The sequence below is a fragment of the Chiloscyllium plagiosum genome, unplaced genomic scaffold (genome assembly GCF_037043375.1).
Source record: "Chiloscyllium plagiosum isolate Xiang-an unplaced genomic scaffold, Cpla_swu_hap1 HiC_scaffold_3, whole genome shotgun sequence".
Lineage (NCBI taxonomy): Eukaryota > Metazoa > Chordata > Chondrichthyes > Orectolobiformes > Hemiscylliidae > Chiloscyllium > Chiloscyllium plagiosum.
The window spans coordinates 75,102,667-75,124,240 of NW_028270141.1; the positions used below are offsets into that span (position 1 = coordinate 75,102,667).

The following is a 21,574-nucleotide window of genomic DNA, read 5'->3' on the forward strand; positions in this document are numbered from 1 at the left end:
TTCAGCTCTGATCTCCAGCATCTGCAGTCCTCACTTTCTCCTCGTACAAATGCCACAATTGGATTCAGAGATGGTTAAACTTTATTACAAAGTGCAGCTGAACTATTCAAAATCTATCCCTCCATCAAAATCTGTCTGTTTCTTTCTGTTCATTGAAGTCCCTCTCTAAGGTCTAAGCACAATTTTATTTGTCCAAAATTCTTAACAACTTGGATTCAAAACACTCTTGGCCTTTTTTTTGTGCGGGTGTCAGACACAGTGACACTCTTGTTTTTTTTCCTCCACACTACCGCCTAACTGCGGTAGTGTTTATTTTTTCCCCATCACCCATGTTGTGTGTGCACAGGTGTGAGACACAGCGAAAGACACAAGGTAGACAAATCTTTATTCAATTTCCATCACCAGGAAGAAAAGAAACACCCGAGTAGCCTGTGACAAGCAGTGCCCTTCACATCAAAGGGCAGTGCTGTGTGATCAAACAGTGAAGGGGAGGGCAGGGATTAAATCAAAATAGAGTTGGAGGGGTAAATAATGCACTCCACTCCCTGCGGCACCCACCTCTCCCTGAAAAACTCCAGGGTGTTGGTGGACATCGCATGCTCCTTTTCCAGAGACACCCAGGCTACACTCTTGGTCTTATCTGGTCTACACATCCCATGCCATTATCTGCAGAAAAGTACATCCTAATGGATTCACATAGACAAACAAGCTGGTAGAAAGAAAACATCTTGAGTTTATAAACTACAGTAGTGTAATACGCAGCAACTCTTATCAATCACTTAATTTTCCACATCATCAGGAAGAGAAGTTGGAGAGAGAGATAGGATGCCCATACAAGGGCTTGGGAGGAGAGAGATTATGCTGTGAAGGTTAGTTTGGTAGCAAGGGGACAGAGGCTGAATGGATGCTTTCCAACTCACGACAAAGGAATCCATGATGTCAAAGCCATAGAGGTATATGGCATGGAAACATACCCCTCAGCCCAACTCAAATGCGTCCCATTTGCCTTTGTTTGGCCCATATCCCTCTAAAACCTTTCCATCCAAGTACCTATCAGAATGTCTTTTAAATGTTGTAATTTTTGTTAAATCGAAGAGTGGATATAACAGAAAGAAGGGCTGAATAATGTGGTTGGATATAGTGAAAAGAACTGGAGGGTAATGTTTGCTTCCAAGGTTGTTGGAGAGTAGTGGGTGATTTTGGTAAAAGGACAGTGAGCCCTGATAGTGATGTGGACCAGTCAGATCAAAAATAGATGGTTAAATATTTATGTACCATATACACCTGAGTGTACACTCCAAGGACTTAAGGGAGAAAACACAGCCACTTTATTTGTCATGTATTACAGTTTATTGGTATCATAAAATGTTAATTAGCCAAAAACTGAAAAACAGAAACTAACAAACTTAAAAGACCCAGTACAACCCATGGACAAAACCAACGTCATTTACAAAATTCCATGCAAGGACTGCCACAAACACTAGGTAGGACAAACAGGAAGAAAGTTAGCCACCAAGATACATGACCCTCTCTCCCTTGTAGCCCTACACACAGATGAAAAAAACCACCATTTTGACTGGGACAACACATCTATCCTGGGACAGGCTAAGCAAAGACATGTCAGAGAATTCCTAGAGGCCTGGCACTCCAACCACAACGCCATAAACAAACACATAGATCCAGATGCCATTTACCAACCCCTCAGAAAACGAACAGGAAATGACATCACCACAAACCCCAGGAATCCCATCCAGGAGAAAGATATAAATAGAAAGCAGGAGACAACAGCTTCGCTTCACTTGGAGGTCGCCACTGATGATGTTACCTAGCCAGGTAATGAAACGTCTGGATATCAAACCTACAGCTCAGTGAGCAAACCTATACCCTAGAAATGAGTTTTCAATGACATTTTTAAGAGACACAGGTTTTTTGTTATTTATTTCATCGACATTCACTGTAAGTCAGAATGTAATTGACCCAACCATTAGTAAGTCTTTGTTTTAATTCTTCTCCTCATTGGTCCAGTTAATTCCATCACAGAGCTGGTCGATTTAGCAAGTTGCTGCCATTTTTCAGAGCCGAAGGACTGATCCATTGCATTCTGGGACTTCAAAGTAGAAATGTCCTGTTCAAACAATTGTATTTCTGAGTAGATTTGAGAAAGTTCTTCCTCCTTACTTGAAAGCTGCATTGAAGGAATTTAAATTTTAAGCATATCAATGTGATTTTTTTAGAAACAATTACCCTAATATTTCAGTTTTAATGATTACAATTAAACAAGACTAAGTCAACTGAAATCAAGTAAACCTTAGTCCACAGTAAATGTCAATAACATTACAACATATTAGACCTAGGGTTTATATGTAATTGTATATTAAGTTGAAAACCTACCCAATCTTAATTGTGAATGTGAAAAGAGACACTTGAGACCTTGAACCAAGACAGGCAGCTTTTAAAAAAATGGGGCAAAGAACTCTTCTGGTATTCTTGCACCATTCATGTCACTTGAAAATTTTTTGATGTTAGCATTGTAACATCTCATGATATGGGTAGCAAGCCTACAAGCAACACTCTTCTGCTTGCTGGCTTGATTGTGGAGATGGGTTTTTGGGACCACTGCTATAGTTCTTTAAAATATTTATTCATGGGAGATGGGCGTCATTGGCTAAGCCATCATTTATTTCCCATCCCTAATGGCCCTTGAGAAGAGAGTGGTGAACTACCTTCTTCAACTGCTGTGGATCTTGGGGTGTAGGTATACCTACAGTGCTGTTAGGGAGGAAGTGCCAGGATCTTGACTCAGCAAAAGTGAAGGAATGGACTTGTTGATCTCAACCAGGATGGTATATGGCTTAGGGGAGAACATGCAGCTAGTAGAGTTTCCGTACATCTGCCCTTGTTTGAGGGTTTGGAAGATGCTGTCAGAGAAATCTGAATGAATGACTGCAGTTACAGCATATGGTGCTCATGCTGCCATTAAATACCAATCATGAGGGAACTGAAAGTGGAAAACAGTGAATAGGGTGCCAAGCAAGCAGGATACTTTGTTATGGATGGTACTGAGCACTCTGAATGTTGTTGGAATTGCATTCAAGCAAGCGGAGAGAATATTTCATCACTCCTCAATTTGGCTTGTCAACAGTGGTCAGGCATTGAAGAGACAGAAGGCAAGCTATTGGCTGTGGAATTATTAGTTTTTGACCTGCTCTTGTAGTCACAGTATGTGTGTGCTGGTCCAACTCAGGTTCTGGTCAATGACTTCTTGTACCTGCTCCCAGCTCGCCCGATTGATTGTGAGAAAATTCAGTGGTGGTAATGCCACTGAACATTAAAGGGCAGTGGTCAGATCTTTTGAGCTTGGAGTGGGTTTTTGCCTGGCACAAACATTATTTGCCATTTTCTTTTAGCTCATGCCGAGATATCCAGGTCATTCTGCTTATAAACATAAGCTGCTTTAATATCTTGTGATGTAGACTGGCTTTTAGGATTTTGTAGGAGTGTCATATTGGTTTTTATGTGTCTGAATTAATTAATAACTAACTTGAACATTTCTGAAGCTACTGTGCTTTTTACAAACAGAGGGCTAGTTTTCAGAACTAAATGGATTTTTATTTATTTTGGGGGGTGTGGTTTACAATCAAGCAAGATAAACAATTATGTCTCAAAGATTTTGATCAAAATGTCTGGACTTTTTTTTACACTTGGAAGAAACTTTTTCCTAGGATGATGACGTCAGCGTGTACAAGGGGGCATAATTACAAATTGAGGGGTGATAGATTTAAGACAGATGTCAGAGGCAGGTTCTTTACTCAGACGGTGGTAAGGGCATTAGGGAGATTTAAACAATCCTTGGATAAACACATGGATGATGATGGGATAGTGTAGGGGGACGAGCTGAGAATAGTTCACAGGTCGGTGCAACATCGAGGGCTAAAGGGCCTGTTCTGTGCTGTATTGTTCTATATTCTATGTTTTATGTTCTAAACCCCTGTCGCTTTGAGACTTTTTCAGTGTCACTTTCAGTTTGGGCAGTTCAACAGTCATTTTCACACGTAAAGTCATTCCTGAGAAAGAGGGGAAATATAATTACATTTGTTAACATTAGATTACTTGGGGTAAGGAGCTAAGTCCTGGACCAGAAATGTTTGGATTAAAACTTGAAAAGTTTATTTGAAGCGGAGACCACTTAAACCTTGGTGTGCAATAGCTTCTTCCTGGAGCTGTCAGATTTTTCAGACTGTAAGTTAAAGTCAAAATAAACCTGTTGTCATATTAGAGAAAGGAATTTTCTGGAGTGAGTACTGTACTATGGTTGCTTTTGGATATTATACAGCAGTGTTTAGTGCTTTGGGATTAATGGGATTATATATCTGTGTTTCAAAATCTTTATGTTTGTATTTATGTCTGATTTATGCTGTTATCTTAAATTCCTTTTGCTTAATAAACATCTGTATTGTTAAAAATAAAGCTCCAACATTAAATGCTTATGTTTCAATCAAAAACCACCTTGTTAAAATCAAAACAAAATATGATCTACTAAGGCAGATTAGTGTGGAATCGGACTTGACCAGTAATATCATTAGCTGGAATTGAAAAATCTGAGGGGCTACAAATGGTGCTGAGCTCTGCATAATCAGTGAATGTCCCATGTTTGAGTGTAATGATGGAAGAAAGATCATTGAAACACCTAAAAATAGTTGTGCCTAGGAAAATACTTTCTAGAGCTCAGGCAGAGATGTCCTGTGACTGAGTTGTTTGAACTCCAACAGTGTTTCACTGGGGAGTATGAAGTTGAAAAGTGACCCCATAGAGGTTTTATATATGAAGGGCATAGAAGTGAACAGCAAAGGTATTTTCCTGAGGGTTGAGAGATTTCAAAACCAGGGAGTATATTTTTAAGGTGAGAGGAGAAATATTTAAAAAGGGACCCGAGAAACAAATTTTTCACACAGAGGGTGGTTCATATATAGAATGAACTGCCAGGGAAAGTGATAGATGCAATGGTTTTGATATAATTGAGTGGTTTGGTAGGGCATTTCAGAGAGTAGTTTAAGGGTCAACTACTTTTCTGTAGGTCTGAAGGACTCAAAGCCCTCCGCTTCTTCCTTTCCCGCCGTACCAACCAGTACCCTTCCACTGACACCCTCCTTCGACTGACTGAACTGGTCCTCACCCTGAACAACTTCTCTTTCCAATCCTCCCACTTCCTCCAAACGAAAGGAGTAGCCATGGGTACCCGCATGGGCCCCAGCTATGCCTGCCTCTTCGTAGGATATGTGGAACAGTCCATCTTCCGCAACCACACTGGCCCCACCCCCCACCTTTTCCTCCGCTACATCGATGACTGTATTGGCGCTGCCTCGTGCTCCCACGAGGAGGTTGAACAGTTCATCCACTTCACCAACACCTTCCACCCCGACCTCAAATTCACCTGGACAGTCTCAGATTCCTCCCTCCACTTCCTTGACCTTTCCATTTCTATCTCAGGCGACCGAATCAACACGGACATCTACTACAAACCGACCAACTCCCACAGCTACCTGGACTACACCTCCTCCCACCCTGCCCCCTGTAAAAACGCCATCCCATTCTCCCAATTCCTTCGTCTCCGCCGCATCTGCTCCCAGGAGGACCAGTTGCAAAAACGTACAACCCAGATGGCCTCCTTCTTCAAGGACCGCAATTTCCCCCCCGACATGGTCGACGATGCCCTCCACCGCATCTCTTCCACTTCCCGCTCCTCCGCCCTTGAGCCCCGCCCCTCCAACCGCCACCAGGACAGAACCCCACTGGTCCTCACCTACCACCCCACCAATCTCCATGTACAGCGCATCATCCGCCGTCATTTCCGCCACCTCCAAATGGACCCCACCACCAAGGATATATTTCCCTCCCCTCCCCTATCAGCATTCCGTAAAGACCACTCCCTCTGTGACTCCCTCGTCAGATCCACCCCCCCCACCAACCTAACCTCCACTCCCGGCACCTTCCCCTGCAACCGCAGGAGGTGCAAGACCTGCGCCCACACCTCCCCCCTCACCTCCCTCCAAGGCCCCAAAGGAAACTTCCATATCCGCCACAGATTCACCTGCACCTCCACACACATCATCTATTGCATCCTCTGCACCCGATGTGGCCTCCTCTATATTGGTGAGACAGGCCACCTACTTGCGGAGCGTTTCAGAGAACACCTCTGTGACACCCGGACCAACCAACCCAACCACCCTGTGGCTCAACACTTCAACTCCCCCTCCCACTCCACCAAGGATATGCAGGTCTTTGGACTCCTCCATCGCCAGACCACAACAACACGACGGTTGGAGGAAGAGCGTCTCACCTTCCGCCTAGGAACCCTCCAACCACAAGGGATGAACACGGATTTCACCAGTTTCCTCATTTCCCCTCCCCCCACCTTGTCTCAGTCTAATCCATAGAACTCAGCACTGCCTTCCTAACCTGCAATCTTCTTCCTGACCTCTCCACCCCCACCCCAGTCTGACCTATCACCCTCACCTTGACCTCTTTCCACCTATCGCATTTCCAACGCCCCTCCCCCAAGTCCCTCCTCCCTACCTTTTATCTTAGCCTGCTGGACAAACTTTCCTCATTCCTGAAGAAGGGCTTATGCCCGAAACATCGATTCTCCTGTTCCCTGGATGCTGCCTGACCTGCTGCGCTTTACCAGCAACACATTTTCAGCTCTGATCTCCAGCATCTGCAGACCTCACTTTCTCCTTGAAGTCATATAGGCCAAACCAGAGTTTCTTCCCTAAAGAATATTAGTGAATCACATGGGCTGTTAACCAATACATGATTGCTATTAGCTGACCCTTTTAATTCATGGTTTTTGACTTCAAATTTCATGATCAGCTATGGTGGGATTCAAACTCCTGACAGCAGTAACCTAGTGCTCTGTATCACTGATTCAGTGGCATTATTACTAAGCTACCACCTCCCTTTCAGGCTTCAGTCCTGTTTTGGGAGACAGCATGGTTCATGACAACTCAAAGCAGTAGTGAAAAATGGGAATGCTAGTCTGAAGTTGGGAATTTTTTGAATTGCATGTACAAATGTTGTTACTAACTTAGCACAACATGTAAAGTTAAATGTTTTCTTAATAGACTGAATTTTAATAGTGCTTTGTTTTGAAAAGTGACAATTAAAATGAACTGGCATACGAAAGTAGAATAGTCTTTACAACTGATTACAATCCCCTTTGGCATTGAACAGTTCTCAGTTTCCAATTTACTGTCAACAATAGCCTTGTATTATTGAGTGTCAGTCAGCCATTTGTTCAGTTTTGAAGTACAGGAACAGTAAAGTAACGCAACATCTTCAAAGTCTTTAATAGTTTTTTTGCTCTTGGGGCTTTGACACAGTTGTGAAACAGAATTTAATTATCAATGCTTGATTGAAAATTAAATCTCAATAATGGTTTTAGTTCAGCAAGGGCTGTTATAGCTGTCAAGTGTACCATGAGTGTTATTCTGACAATTTTGAGCTCTTGGAGGATGATGTTTATTGACAAGGTTTTTGAATGGCTGTTTTCTTATTCTGACAGTTTTATGAATGTGATAGATTAAAATTTTAAGTGAAATTTGAATGATGATGTTTGAACCAGTTGTATGAGTTCGGGGAGGAATAGCGAGGAACAGCGAGGCAAATTGGGAGGGGGCAGTGAATGAGAAAGGTGAGATGTAAAGTGTTGAATGGAGTGAAGTTTAGGGTTGGGGGATGGAACTGGTGAGTGGGAAGCAGCAAGAGCTTTTGGAGTGGGAAATGGAGAAAAAAGGGAAGTAATAGTGGCTACAAGCACAAGGCAGGAAGAAATAAGTTAAGGAAGGAGTAAGAGTATTATGTTAGTAAAAGCAGCAAGTTGACAACGTATTTTGGATCGATTAGAGTCATAGAGATGTACAGCACGGATAGAGACCCTTCGGTCCAACTCGTCCATGCCGACCAGATATCCCAACCCAATCTAGTCCCACCTGCCAGCACCTGGCCCATATCCCTCCAAACCCTTCCTATTCATATACCCATCCAGATGCCTTTTAAATGGTATAATTGTACCGGCCTCCACCACTTCCTCTGGCAACTCATTCCATACACGTACCACCCTCTGAGTGAAAAAGTTGCCTCTTATGTCTCTTTTATATCTTTCCCTTCTCATCCTAAACCTATGCCCTCTAGTTCTGGATTCCTCCACCCTAGGGAAAAGACTTTGTTTATTTATCCTATCCGTGCCCCTCATAATTTTACAAACATCTATCAATTCACCCTTCAGCCTCCAACGCTCAAGGGAAAACAGCCCTAGCCTATTCAACCTCTCCCTTTTGCTCAAATCCTCCAACCCTGGCAATGTCCTTGTAAATCTTTTCTGAACCCTTTCAAGTTTCACAACATCTTTCTGATAGGAAGGAGACCAGAATTGCACCAATGTCCTGTATAGCCACAACATGACCTCCCAACTCCTGTACTCAATACTCTGACCAGTAAAGAAAAGCATATCATTCAAATATCACTTAAAATTTTAATCTATCACATTCATAAAACTTCACGATCCTATCTACCTGCGCCTCCACTTTCAAGGAGCTATGAACCTGCATTCCAAGGTCTCTTTATTCAGCAACACTCCAGAGGATCTTATCATTAAGTGTATAAGTCCTACTAAGATTTGTTTTCCCAAAAAGCAGCACCTCACATTTATCTAGATTAAACTCCATCTACCACTTCTTACCCCATTGGCCCATCCGATCAAGATTCAGTTGTAATCTAAGATGACCTTCGTCGCTGTCCACTATACCTCCAATTTTGGTGTCACATCAAAATCATTTATATAAATGATGAAAAGTAGTGGACCCAGCACCGATCCTTGTGGCACTCCACTAGTCACAGGCCTCCATTCTTAAAAACAACTCTCCACCACCACTCTCTGTCTTCTACCTTTGAGCCAGTTCTGTATCCAAATGGCGAGTTATCTCTGTATTCCACGCGATCTAACCTTGCTCACCAGTGTCCCATGGGGAACCTTGTCGAATGCCTTACTGAAGTCCGTATAGATCACATCTACCGCTCTGCCCGCATCAATCCTTTTGTTACTTCTTCAAAAAAAACACAATCAGGTTTGTGAGACATGATTTCCCACGCACAAAGCCATGTTGACTATCCCGAATCAGTCCTTGCCTTTCCAAATACATGTACATCCTGTCCCTCAGGATTCCCTCCAACAACTTGCCCGCCACCAACGTCAGGCTCACTGGTCTATAGTTCATTGACTTGTCTTTACCACCTTTCTTAAACAGTGGCACCACATTAGCCAACCTCCAGTCTTCCGGCACTTCACCTGTGACTATCGATGATACAAATATCTCAGTAAGAGGCCCAGCAATCATTTCCCTAGTTTCCCACAGAGTTCTAGGGTACACCTGATCAGGTTCTGGGGATTTATCCATTTCTGTGAATTTCAAGACATCCAGCACTTTCTCCTCTGTAATATGAACATTTTTCAAGATGTCACCATCTATTTCCCTACATTCTACATCTTCCATGTCCTTTTCCACAGTAAATACTGATGCAAAATATTCGTTTAGTATATGTTCCATCTCCTGCGGCTCCACACAAAAGCTGCCTTGGTGGTCTGTGAGGGGCCCTATTCTCTCCCTAGTTACCCTTTTGTCCTTGATGTGTTTGTAAAAACCCTTTGGATTCTCCTTAACTCTACTTGCCAAAGCTATCTCATGTCCCCTTTTTGCCCTCCTGATTTCCCTCTTAAGTATACGCCTACTTCCTTTCTACTCTAAGGATTCACTCGATCTATCCTGTCTATACCTGACATATGCTTCCTTCTTTTTCTTAACCAAACCCGCAATTTCTTTAGTCACCCAACATTCCCTAGATCTACCAAACTTTCCTTTCACCCTAACAGGAATATACTTTCTCTGGATTCTTGTTATCTCATTCTTTCCATTTTTCAGCTGTCCCTTTACCTGCGAACATCTGCGCCCAATCAGCTTTTGAAAGTTCTTGCCTAATACCGTCTAAATTGGCCTTCCTCCAATTTAGAACTTCAACTTTTAGATTTGGTCTGTCCTTTTCCATCACTATTTTAAAACTAAAAGAATTATGGTCGCTGGCCCCAAAGTGCTCCCCCACCAACACTTCAGTCACCTCAGCCTTATTTCCCAAGAGTAGGTCAAGATTTGCACTTTCTCTAGTACGTACATCCACATACTGAATCAGAAACTTTTCTTTTACACACTTAACAAACTCCTCTCCATCTAAACCCTCAATACTATGGCAGTCCCAATCTATGTTTGGAAAGTTAAAATCCCCTACCATAACCACCCTATTATTCTCACAGATAGCGGAGATCTCCTTACAAGTTTGTTTCTCAATTTCCCTCTGACTATTAGGGGGTCTATAATACAATCGCAATAAGGTGATCATCCCTTTCTTATTTCTCAGTTCCACCCAAATAACTTCCCTGAATGTATTTCCAGGAATATCCTCCCTAAGTACAGCTGTACTGCTATCCCTTATCAAAAATGCCACTCCCCCTCCTCTTTTGCCTTCCTTTTTGTCCTTCCTGTAGCGTTTGTATCCTGGAACATGAAGCTCCCAGTCCTGTCCATCCCTGAGCCATGTTTCTGTAATTGATATGATATCCCAGTCCCATGTTCCTAACCATGCCCTGAGTTCATCTGCCTTCCCTGTTAGGCCTCTTGCATTGAAATAAATGCAGTTTAATTTATCTGTCCTGCCTCATTCTCTGCTTTGTCCCTGCCTGCCCTGACTGTTTGACTCGCCTTTGTTCTCAATTGTGCCAGTCTCAGATTGAAATCTTTCCTCACTATCTCACTGGGTCTCACCTCCCAATCTTACTAGTTTAAATCTTCCTGAGCAGCTCTAGCAAATCTCCCTGCCAGTATATTAGTCCCCTTCCAATTTAGGTACAATCCGTCCTTCTTGTACAGATCACTTCTACCCCAAAACAGCTTCCAATGATCCAAAAATGTGAATCCTTCTCCCATACACCAGTTGCTCAGCCATGCATTCATCTGCTCTGTCCTCCTATTCCTGCCCTCACTAGCTCATAGCACCAGGGGTAATCCAGATATTACTACTCTCGAGGACCTCCTTTTGAAATTCCTGCCTAACTCTGTAATCTCCCTTCAGAATTTCAACCTATTCCCTTCCTATGTCGTTGGTTCCAATGTGTACAATGACCTCCTGCTAGTCCGTCTCCCCCTTGAAAACATTCTGCACCCTCCTTAAGACATCCTTGATCCTGGCACCAGGGAAGCAACACACCATTCTGATTTTTCGCTGCTGGCTACAGAAACGTCTGTCTGTACCTCGGATTAGACAGCCCCTGAGCACAAACGATTGCTTGGAACCCAACGTACCTCCCATTACTCTAGAGCCAGTCTCAATACCAGAAACTTGGCTATTCATGCTATGTACCCCTGAGTGTCCATTACCCCCTACATTTTCCAAAACAGAATACTTGTTTGAAATGTGGATAGCCACAGAAGACTCTTGCACTACCTGCCTACCTCTCTTATCTTTCCTTGAGTTAACCCATCAATGTAATTGTATCTGAGACTTTCCCCTCTTCCTATAACTGCCATCCATCACATCCCCTTGCACTTGTAAATTCCTTGTTGCCTCTAACTGCCTCTCCAACCGATCCATTTGATCTGATAGGATTCACAACCAATGGCATTTATTGCGGATATAATCCTTAGTAACCCGTAGACTCTCCCTAAACTCCCACATCCGACAAGAAGAGCATGTCATTTTACTAAGGGTCATTTTTGCTTCTTTCAATCTACAGACCCAGAAATTAACAATGTCTTATTCCTCTCCAAAACACTGCTCCAAGTTAAATTAATACTTATGGGTTATATTTTAAGTTTAATCAAGAGACATAAATTAATAAAACATATAATCAAGAAAGAACCCATTCTACTCACTACTGCAGACTTATTTTAAGGCCACACTTAAAATCCACTTATCTGCTTCTGTGCTGTAACCTTTCCCAAACAGATGCCTCCAAGATCAGTTGTGAATTTCACTGTTTTTTAATTTTTCCAGACGCACTCCGATGTCCAGCGATACATGAATTCATACAGCAAATGCAGTAACTGCGCAGGTTTACTGTGGTGTCAGATTTTCTCCCTCTCTCTCCTGTACTGACCTCACCATGTTCTTCCTTTGTCTGTTCTACTCCCTTTTAAAACTGCTGTTGTTTTGACATTTTTTCTCCATAGTTCCAAAGTTATGCAACAGCATATAAAACAGTAATTGCTGCTCCTGGAATTCAAGGAAATCACCTCCAACACCTAAAACACTTTAATAAAGGAGCAACTGTTGGGTTCAAGGTTTTTGTGTAAAAAAAAATCAGAAAGTTACGGCACCCACGTTGAATGTTACTCGTGTGAAAATCGTTTTCATTTAGCCTGCTGTTTTTAGGAACACGTCAGGAGCTCCAAATGAGGGATAGCTGTTTCCAATTCATGTGTCATGGAGTACACATTAAACAACCCAGGAGACACCTTTAATGTTGACACTGAATTTTAAGAGTTAAACATGGAGTTTAAAAAATTAAGAGATGACTTGATTGAAGCACTTCATATCGTGAGGGGTTTGACAGGATATACGTATAGAGAAAAGTTTCTTCTTAAGGGAGAATCTAGCAGTAAGGGGTTGCCTTTTAAAAATGAGGGTGCCCATGATGTGGAGGTGCCGGAATTAGACTGAGGTGGACAAAGTTAAAAATCTTACAACATCAGGTTATAGTCCAACAGGTTTATTTGAAAGTACAAGCTTTTAGAGTGCTGCTCCTTCATCAGATAGCTAGTGGGGCAGGATCATACCACACAGTATTTATAGTACAAGATCAAAGTGTCATACAATTGATGAGATGTATTGAAAAAAACCTAGATTCTATTAAGTCTTTAATCACTTAGAATGCAGGTTTCAATTGATTAATATGCAAATCCCAGAGCTTAGACAATGTATTAAAGGTGTGAGGTTAGAGTCTGTCTGTAACCCAACCTGGAGTCAGACTGGTTCTATTTTCCAAAGTAGGAATTTATAAAATTGTGTGTTTTTGAATAAAATAGAATATATCTGCAAATGTAAATTCACCCCTAGATGTGTGTGTGTGTGTTGGGGGGTGGAGGAAGAGTATGCATGCTTTATAGTGTGTGCATGAGTGTCACAGGGTATATGAGAGGGGGCGCGTGTGATTGCTTGAGGATGATCACTTGAGTATAGTGTGGTGGAGTCACCTGTAGTGTGACATGAACCCAAAGTCCCAGGTGAGGCCGTCCTAACAGATACCGACCTTGGCTATCAGCCTCTGCTCAGCAACTGTGCGTTATTGCATATCTGGCCTCAGCTGGGATCTTGGGTTTATATCACACTACAGTGACTCCACTACTCACACAAGCACACATACACACTTCCTCACGATCACATTTACACAGACCCATACATACACTCTCATACATACACTCTCTCTCTCACATGCACACACATATAAGTCTATAGAGTGAATTTGTATTTACAGATTTATATTCATAGGTACATTCTATTGTATTCAAAAAGAACACAATCTGTGGGCAGTCAGTTCATGTGACATTTTATAAATTCTTACTTTGGAAATAGAACCAATCTGACTCATGGTTGGGATACAGACAGACTCTAACCTCATACCTTCAATGCATTGTCTAATCTGAGATGTCACTTTTTTTTTATATAAAACCCTAAGCTGTCTCGGGACTGTGACTTAGAGTCATTTATACAGCATGGAAACAGACCCTTCGGTCCAACCCATCCATGTAAAAGAAGTTCTAGGGTTTACCTATTAATCAATCAAAACTTGCATCCCCATTCTAAGTGATTAAAGATTTAGCAGCAATCTAGAATTGTTCAATACATTGCATCAATTGTATGACACTTTGATCTTTTACTACAAATTCTATGATCCTGCCCCACTAGCTATCTGATGAAGGAGCAATGGTCTGAAAACTTGTACTTTAAAATAAACCTGTTGGACTATAACCTGGTGTTGTGTGATTTTTAACACTTTACAAAGTCTCCTTGTAATCAACTGTTGGATTACAGCCCACATTAAACTGCTGACTTCACTTCCAAAAAGCCATTTTGGTTCCCTCTAATTTTAGTTAAATAGCCTGGTTAATCCAGGAAGTGTTCAAACCTGCAAGAAAATTTCATTGAGGTGCAATAACTATCAAATTGTTATTATCAGGGACACTTTAAGTATTCTAATGTTGACTTTACAAAGGGCAGCAGAGAAGGGGAGAATTTTCTACATCTGTCTGTCTCTAGTCCAACGAGGAAAGAATCACAGAACCATTACGATACAGAAGGAGGCTATACATCATGTTTGTGTTGGCACTAAACCATAATGTCAGAGAACTACTGTCCTGCCATTGTAATCTTGTGCTTTTTTCCCCTACTTAATATCATCTAATGCCCTCTTGAATACCTCCATTAAACCTGCCACAACAGTGGGCTCAAATTACTCTGTGAAAAGTTGTTTACAAACTCACTTTCTTGCCACTTAAAGTCCCATCTGAAGTCAGTTGATTATTCTTAATCTGGATTGACTGATGACTGTCCGTCATCCTAAACCTTAGATGCAATGATCAGTCCCCTAAATGCTCCCCACTACCACTTTATCTACTTTACTCAACATATTCACAAGAACTGGATTGAATAAAGCTTCCTTTTTGTTGGGCCGGATACTTGCTGCATTAGGAAATTCTCCTGAACATAATGTTTTACCACTATTGCCCCTTACACCTCCTCTTTCCCAGTCAATATATGTAATTAAAGTTCCACATTAAACTTCTCTATGATGTTTACACCTTTCTATAATTCCCTTGTTCCTTTAGAATTAGGTGATTCAAATGGATCAAGTATCATTAAAGGAAACTTGAGATATTGATTATAATGATCAGAATTTTTTAGATAAATTTTGGGAAAGTATAAAAAAAATTTGCAGAAAGATCTAACTGGAGGGAGGATTGATTTCAATGTGGTGAGAATGATTCAGACCCAAGTAAATCAGAATCACAGACTGACAGGCCAAACTGGAGTGGAACAATAGGCTGTCTTTAAAGAAGAAAAATGTGTTCAGTTCCCATAATCAGGAAAAATATGGCAAACAGAACCCTGTATTGTGAAAGAGCTAGAGAGGTAAGCTGAAGCAGAAAAAAACATGTGTACAACAGATTCCAGTTTGATAATACAAGGAAGAATCAGGATGAATATAAAATGTTGAATTTGGAAGTGGAAGTTAAAATAAGAGCACGGAAGACCGAAAATGAAACTGGCATCCAACAAAAAAACTAAATGCAAATGTTTTCTAAAAGCATATATAAAGTAACAATGCATCCACAATTACATTTTCTAAGAAGGGCAAAAAGAGGATTGGGTTAATCAGGTACCAAAAAGTGGAGTTACACATGAATGCAGAGGCATAGCTTGAGATAATAAATGAGTACTTTGCCTTTGTCTTCGCAAAGGAAGAAAACGTTGCTAAAATCAGTGAAAGATGAGGTAGTTGAGACACTGGATACATTGAAAATTGATAAAGATAAATTATTAGAAAGGCTGGTAGAAATTAAAATTGGTAACTCTCCAGGGCTAGATGAGATATCTTGGATGGAGACTAAAAGAAATAAGATTGGAAGTGATTCAGAGAGTGGCCATAATTTTGAAATTAAATTGATACAGTGATAGTGTGGAGGACTAAAGAAATGAAAATGTTTAAACCAGTTCAGAAAGTGTGCAAGGAGAAACACAACAACTATGGGCCAGTCAACTTAATTTCAACGGAGGGAATGCTTTTAGAAGGAATAGTCAAGAAGAAAATTATTATTTGGACAAATATGGATTAATTAAGCAAAGCCAGTACAAATTTATTAAGGGCAAACAGTGTTGATAAAATCTTATGATAAATTAACTCGGAGGGTATTGAAAGTAGTATGGTTGATGTGGACTTCTTTTAATGTGCCTTTTAGCAGGTTTGTGAACAAAGGTGGAAACCTGTGGAATAGAAGGGACAGTGACAGGATGGATACAAAGCTGGGTGAATGATAGAACAGAAAAATTCTGGTGAATGGTTATTCATGGGAGAATTGGAAGTGGTGTACTGGGTTTCCCCAGAACATTGGAATTACCTACATTGCTTGAACCAGAGTAATAATGTAGACTTGAGTGAAGGAAACCATTTCAGAATTTGCAGATGACACAAAACTGAGAAATTTGGTGATAAATTTCAAGAGGAGATACAGGCTTATGGAATAGATGGGTGTGTGATAAATGTAATTTAATGTGGGCAATATGAAGTAACATATTTTGGCAGGAAGAATAAGCAAAGACAATTTTTAAAAAAGGATACAACTGTGTAAGCATACAGGATCAAAGAGACCCAGGGCTATAGGGGTTTAAATCATTCTCAGTGGGAAGGCAGGTTAAGAAAGCTGTTAATATGCTAAACAGGTTTCTGGACTTCATAAATAGTACCAAGAATCCAAAAGTAATGGTGAACCTTCATAAAATCCTCATTCTGCCTCAAGCGGAGAATTTTGTCCAATTCCAAATGGCTGTGAGAGGGTGCAAGATAGAGGCCTAGGCTAACAGACTTTAGTCATGTGGATAGAGTGGTGAAGATGGGATTGTTCTCCTTTTTGAGAGGAAATTTGATACAGGCATTCAAAATCACAGGGGATCTGGACAGAACAGGTAGACAGAAATTGTTTCCATTGGCAGAACAGTTCAGAATGACAGGGCATGAATTTCAGCGAGAAACATTGACTGGATTATGGTCAAAAGACAGGAGAGTCGGACTAGCTGTGTAGTTCTTACAAATGAATTGTATTGCAGCCATTCTGATTTGATGCTCAACACTCGAGTCTTGTGGGATGCATGTGTCCTCTAGTGTTTCTGTCATTTCCACTAAAAAACCCCACGGACCACTAGTATAATTACCATTAGTCTCTCATCAAAGAGATTAAAGTTGACACTGGTACTGACATATTTAACATTAATGCTAATTTACTATTTAAATGTTCAGATGAAAAATAAATCTTCCACCATACCCAACAATTCAGAAAGACTGTCAGGCTGAAAATCAATTGCAGCAAACTCTTTTAATCAACAGACGTAAGGGTGATTAACTTGACATCTTCCCTTTCATGCTATTGCTTAATGCTAGTGGCACTAGTTTGTTGTGAAGAAAATGAAGATTATGTGCTGACTTGCTAAAACCATGTTTTACTTTAATTCTAAAAATTATATGATGTAACAGTTTCCAGAATTTGACATTACTTCCAGTAATAAACTAGGAGCAGTTTTGCAATCTTGAGGCTGAAATTCATTTAGTTCTAGTCTGCAGCGGAATTTAGCCAGAGCTATTTAGGTACTGACACAGTCCCAAATTCCAAGAACTGTGTTGCTAGTATCAGGGACAAGAATGTATGCTGTTTACCGCATTGCCTCAGAGCAACGAACCTCAGGCATGTTGTAACTTTATTACTGGGGTTGGATGGTCGTGTTGAAGGAAGGCTATTAGACCTCAAGATAATCAAAGAAGTTGAAACAGTTCAGGGTATTGTTCTATTCATTCTGAGGATGTGGCTATTATTGAGAACTAATTGCCCTCCCTGTGAGGGAAGATGCCCATGAGGGAGAGAGGATGTATAAGTCAGCAAGGGAGTAACAGAGTTTCAGGGAAGGAGGAAGTGAGGGAAAGCATGTGTAACTCTGAGGCTGAGTGTGAGTCAGACACATACCCACACTTGCCTGCATCATCCTCATTCCCTCCTTTAAAAACCTCTCCACAAAACAGACAGGGAGAGGAAGAAAACCCAGGCAACCTGCTTCCAATCCCCACTTTTGTATGAATTTTGAGGCCAGTTAAGAGTACTTTTTTATTCATTCACAGGACGAGGGTGTCTCTGGCTAGGCCACCATTAACTGTTCGTCTCAGAGGGTAGTTCAGAGTCAACCACATTGCTGTAGGTCTGAAATCACATGTAGGTCTGATCAGATGAGAATGGAAGTTTCCTTCCCTAAAGGATATTAGTGTACCAGATGGGTTTTCTGAAAATTGACTTGGATTAGCACTATCACACACTGCATCTGTTGTTTGACATGTAATTTCACCAGCCTGGTACCTAATTTCTAGATAAGTCTGGTACTGATCCTAAAGTGTCCTCATGCACACTTCTCTAAACTGCACTGATCTCCTAGATTAATGGTAATGGAGATTGGCCATGGACCTACAGCTTGTACTTGAATATAATTCTACTACTGCTGATGGTCCAACCATCTCATGGATGGCCAGTTTGATTTACTAGATCTATTCACAACCTATCCCATTTGGGACACTGCCAATGCTAGACAACATGATGGAGGGTGTTACTAATGTGGAAAAAGGTCTTCACCACCTCAGGGACAATGCAATAGTCACTCCTACCAATACTGTCACACACAGATACATCTGTGATGGATAGATTAATGAGTACAAATTAAGTAGCATTTTCTCGTCTTGGTTCTCTGCCACCTGCCAGATCCAGCCGGGCAGCTTTTTCCTTTAGAAACTGGCCAAGTCAGTCAGTGTGGTACAATCAAGCCACTCTTGGAATGAAAACCGCACTTCGAATGAATTCTCAGTGAGGGACTTCAATGGTCTTTCCATCCTCAGTGCTCCTTCCAAATGGTCCTTAAGGGGTGTACGGTGGTAATCAGCAGGATTATTTTTCTTATGTTTCTCCTGATGCTGAGAGTTTGGAGTCAATATTGAGAACTCCTAGGACAATTCCCTTCTAACTGTATAACATTGTTTTACCACCTCTGGGTCTGCCCTGCTCATGACACAGGATATTAACAGGAATGGTGACTGTGCTGGCTGCAATAATGTCTGTAAGATCTGTTGGGTTGATGCTTTACCAGTCTGAGACAGCTCTCCCAATTTTGGTACGTGTACCTACATGTTAGTGAGACAATTTTGTAAAGTTGCCTTGGCTGTATATGCATGTGTCATCTGGTGTCATAATTGATACTGTACTCAATTTTATTCATCTTTGACTTTGTGGTATTTTGACATAATTGAATGGCTTTCTCGGCCATTTCAGAATGCAGCTGATAGTCAGCCATATTAATATGAGCATGGAGTTACATGTAAGTCAGACCAGATAAAGATGCCAGACATTCTTCCCTAAAGATCAATGGTGGACGAGACAGATTTTAAATAAGAATCTGGTATTCATGGTCACCATGACTCTTTTTTAAAATCCAGATTCATCTAAATAATTAAGCTTAAATTTCTTAGCTGCTGGGTTGAATCTGAACACATGATTCAGGATCATTACTAGTCAAATATCTTCTGAATACAGATATCCACAAAGTTTTGAATTCCAATAGAAAACTGGGGAAGTACTACAAGCTCTTAAGATGGGTTAAATTTTACTTTCTCATCTAACCTGTAAAGTGAATTAAATAAAGCTAATAAATAAAAAAAAATTGAATTATCATCAGGCCTTTTAGCTTTATTTTCAACCTTACCTCTACCAGACAAACCTTGTTTGCATTTAGCTGTGATCCTATGTCTTCAAAGTTGAAATCTATCCTCAACTTAATCAGGCATCCAATTAAGTAATTTTCACATGTGGGACAGTTAATTTCTTAGTTTTGATCCAGTGCCTGATATATGTTGGGAATGATTTGTTTATTACAATGCAGTGTCTGACATTAAAAAGTACATAGATAAAACTGATTTCATTTTCTAATCTGGTATATTCTATAAACCACTTCAGAGTTTTCAAACCATAATGGGGGAAATAATAAAGGCTAATGTTCATGTCTGCTGATGGTTCATTGTCATTGATCTTTCACTTCTAAGAAACCTTCTGTATTATTGATGCTAAGTGAACAGACTGCTTAATCAAGCAAAATGTAGCTCTTGGCTTGCATGTTGCCAATTGAAGTTTGCTCTTTGAAGTGTTTTTTACATTCAAAATGGCTGGAAATTTAAAATCAGTCTCCATAACTTGAAATCAAGGCAGGTTGTGTACAATAATTCCAAGCCATTTAAGTTGAATGGTGATGAACTCTGAATATCCTTTGTATTTCCGTTGTTAATAATATTGAATATCCCAAATACTGGAGGTTAGGAGTACACAATTAATCCAAAACAGTTTTGCGTGCTGCATCCAATTGCCAGCATAAGTACAGCCAAGTCCAGCGTGGCATAGGTTAGACAGTATGGGGCACAATCAGAGAATGGTTACAGCACAGGAGGCCATTTGGCCCTTTAAGCCTGCACCAACTCTCTGCAAGAGCAATTTAGTTGGGCCTCTTCCCCTACCCTTTCCCCAAAGCTCTATTTTAAAAAAAACTATTAAATGTCAAGCCAATTCCGTTTTGAAAGCCACAACTGAATCTACGCAACAGGCTGCGCAATCCAGAGCATAGCCATCCACTCCTTTAAAAATCTCAACACAATTGATCAGAACAAGCAAATGACTTAATGCTGAGAAAACAAACAAAGAAAATAGTGACCATCATTTAATTTAGCTCACTAGAAACAACAAAATAAAAACAAAATCTTCAGTCCAGTATTGTAAGGAGAAGTGTGATGGTGGGAGAAGTAGAAATAGACTCAATCTGATAATCCATGGTTAAGGCAGATTTTAGTTACTTTGCATTTCTTCAGTAGGGCTTATGTGATTGCATCTAGGCTGCTCATTACAGGGAGCAATTAAGAAAGGGGATGCAGTTGGCTGCTTGGGAAATTGCTGATGGCTTCCCCAGTAATGACTGAGCTCAGATTCATATAGAGGCAATTAAAAAATATAGAAAATTCCCTGGATTTTCTGTGCCACAACCACATCTTGGCCCTCAGATGGACATCAACCCATTACTACACTGTGAGGAAGAAAATGCATTTCCAGAGCCTAAGTCATTCAGAGGGTAAGTGGGACAATGGGAATTGTTGATATGGATAATCCTGCCCTGCCCCCCACCCTGCCCCTTCATCTCTAACCACTTTGAAGTTGTGGACCATGATTGGGGCAGCTTATCCCAAGCCCCAGTGAAAATACTGGGCAGGAGCAGAGATCTGTGAATCCTGCACAAATGTCCTTGCTCTGAATTGTGCTCATCTCACATCAGTTGAGCATGCCTGAGAAAGTTTTAGTCAAAAAGTAAATGTTCATATGGAAATAACTAATTAAGTGAGATGAAAGGGCTTTAGACAGACTAATTAGTTTTTAAAGAAGGCAAATCAAATTGCAGACCAACATTCATAGATATTTAAATACAAGTCAATATGTTAGAGGTTAAATGCATTCTAATTAGACACCATGGAAGATATTCAGGAAAGGACACATGAAGAAGATAAGGTAACATCAGCGTAGTCTTACCAGAACATAGAGGTACTCTCTCATTAGGGACAACTGCTGGTTTATCTGGAGGGTCACCACACCTCGGGCGAGGGACAGGTTGAGAAGGAGAATCCTTTTAAGCTAACTGA

At 40.8% G+C, this 21,574-nt stretch overlaps 1 protein-coding gene across 3 annotated transcripts in view; it reads right to left on the bottom strand.

The window, feature by feature from the left end:
- Positions 1-1,921: 1,921 nt before the first annotated feature.
- Positions 1,922-21,574, bottom strand: part of LOC122544716 (uncharacterized) — a 51,763-nt gene continuing 32,110 nt past the window's right edge. For all 3 annotated transcript variants that reach the window (XM_043684009.2, XM_087980665.1, XM_087980652.1), the window contains exon 11: positions 1,922-2,185. In XM_043684009.2, the coding sequence (XP_043539944.2) occupies positions 1,985-2,185 (201 nt within the window). In that variant the 3' untranslated portion in view covers positions 1,922-1,984. The remainder of the gene's footprint in view (positions 2,186-21,574) is intronic.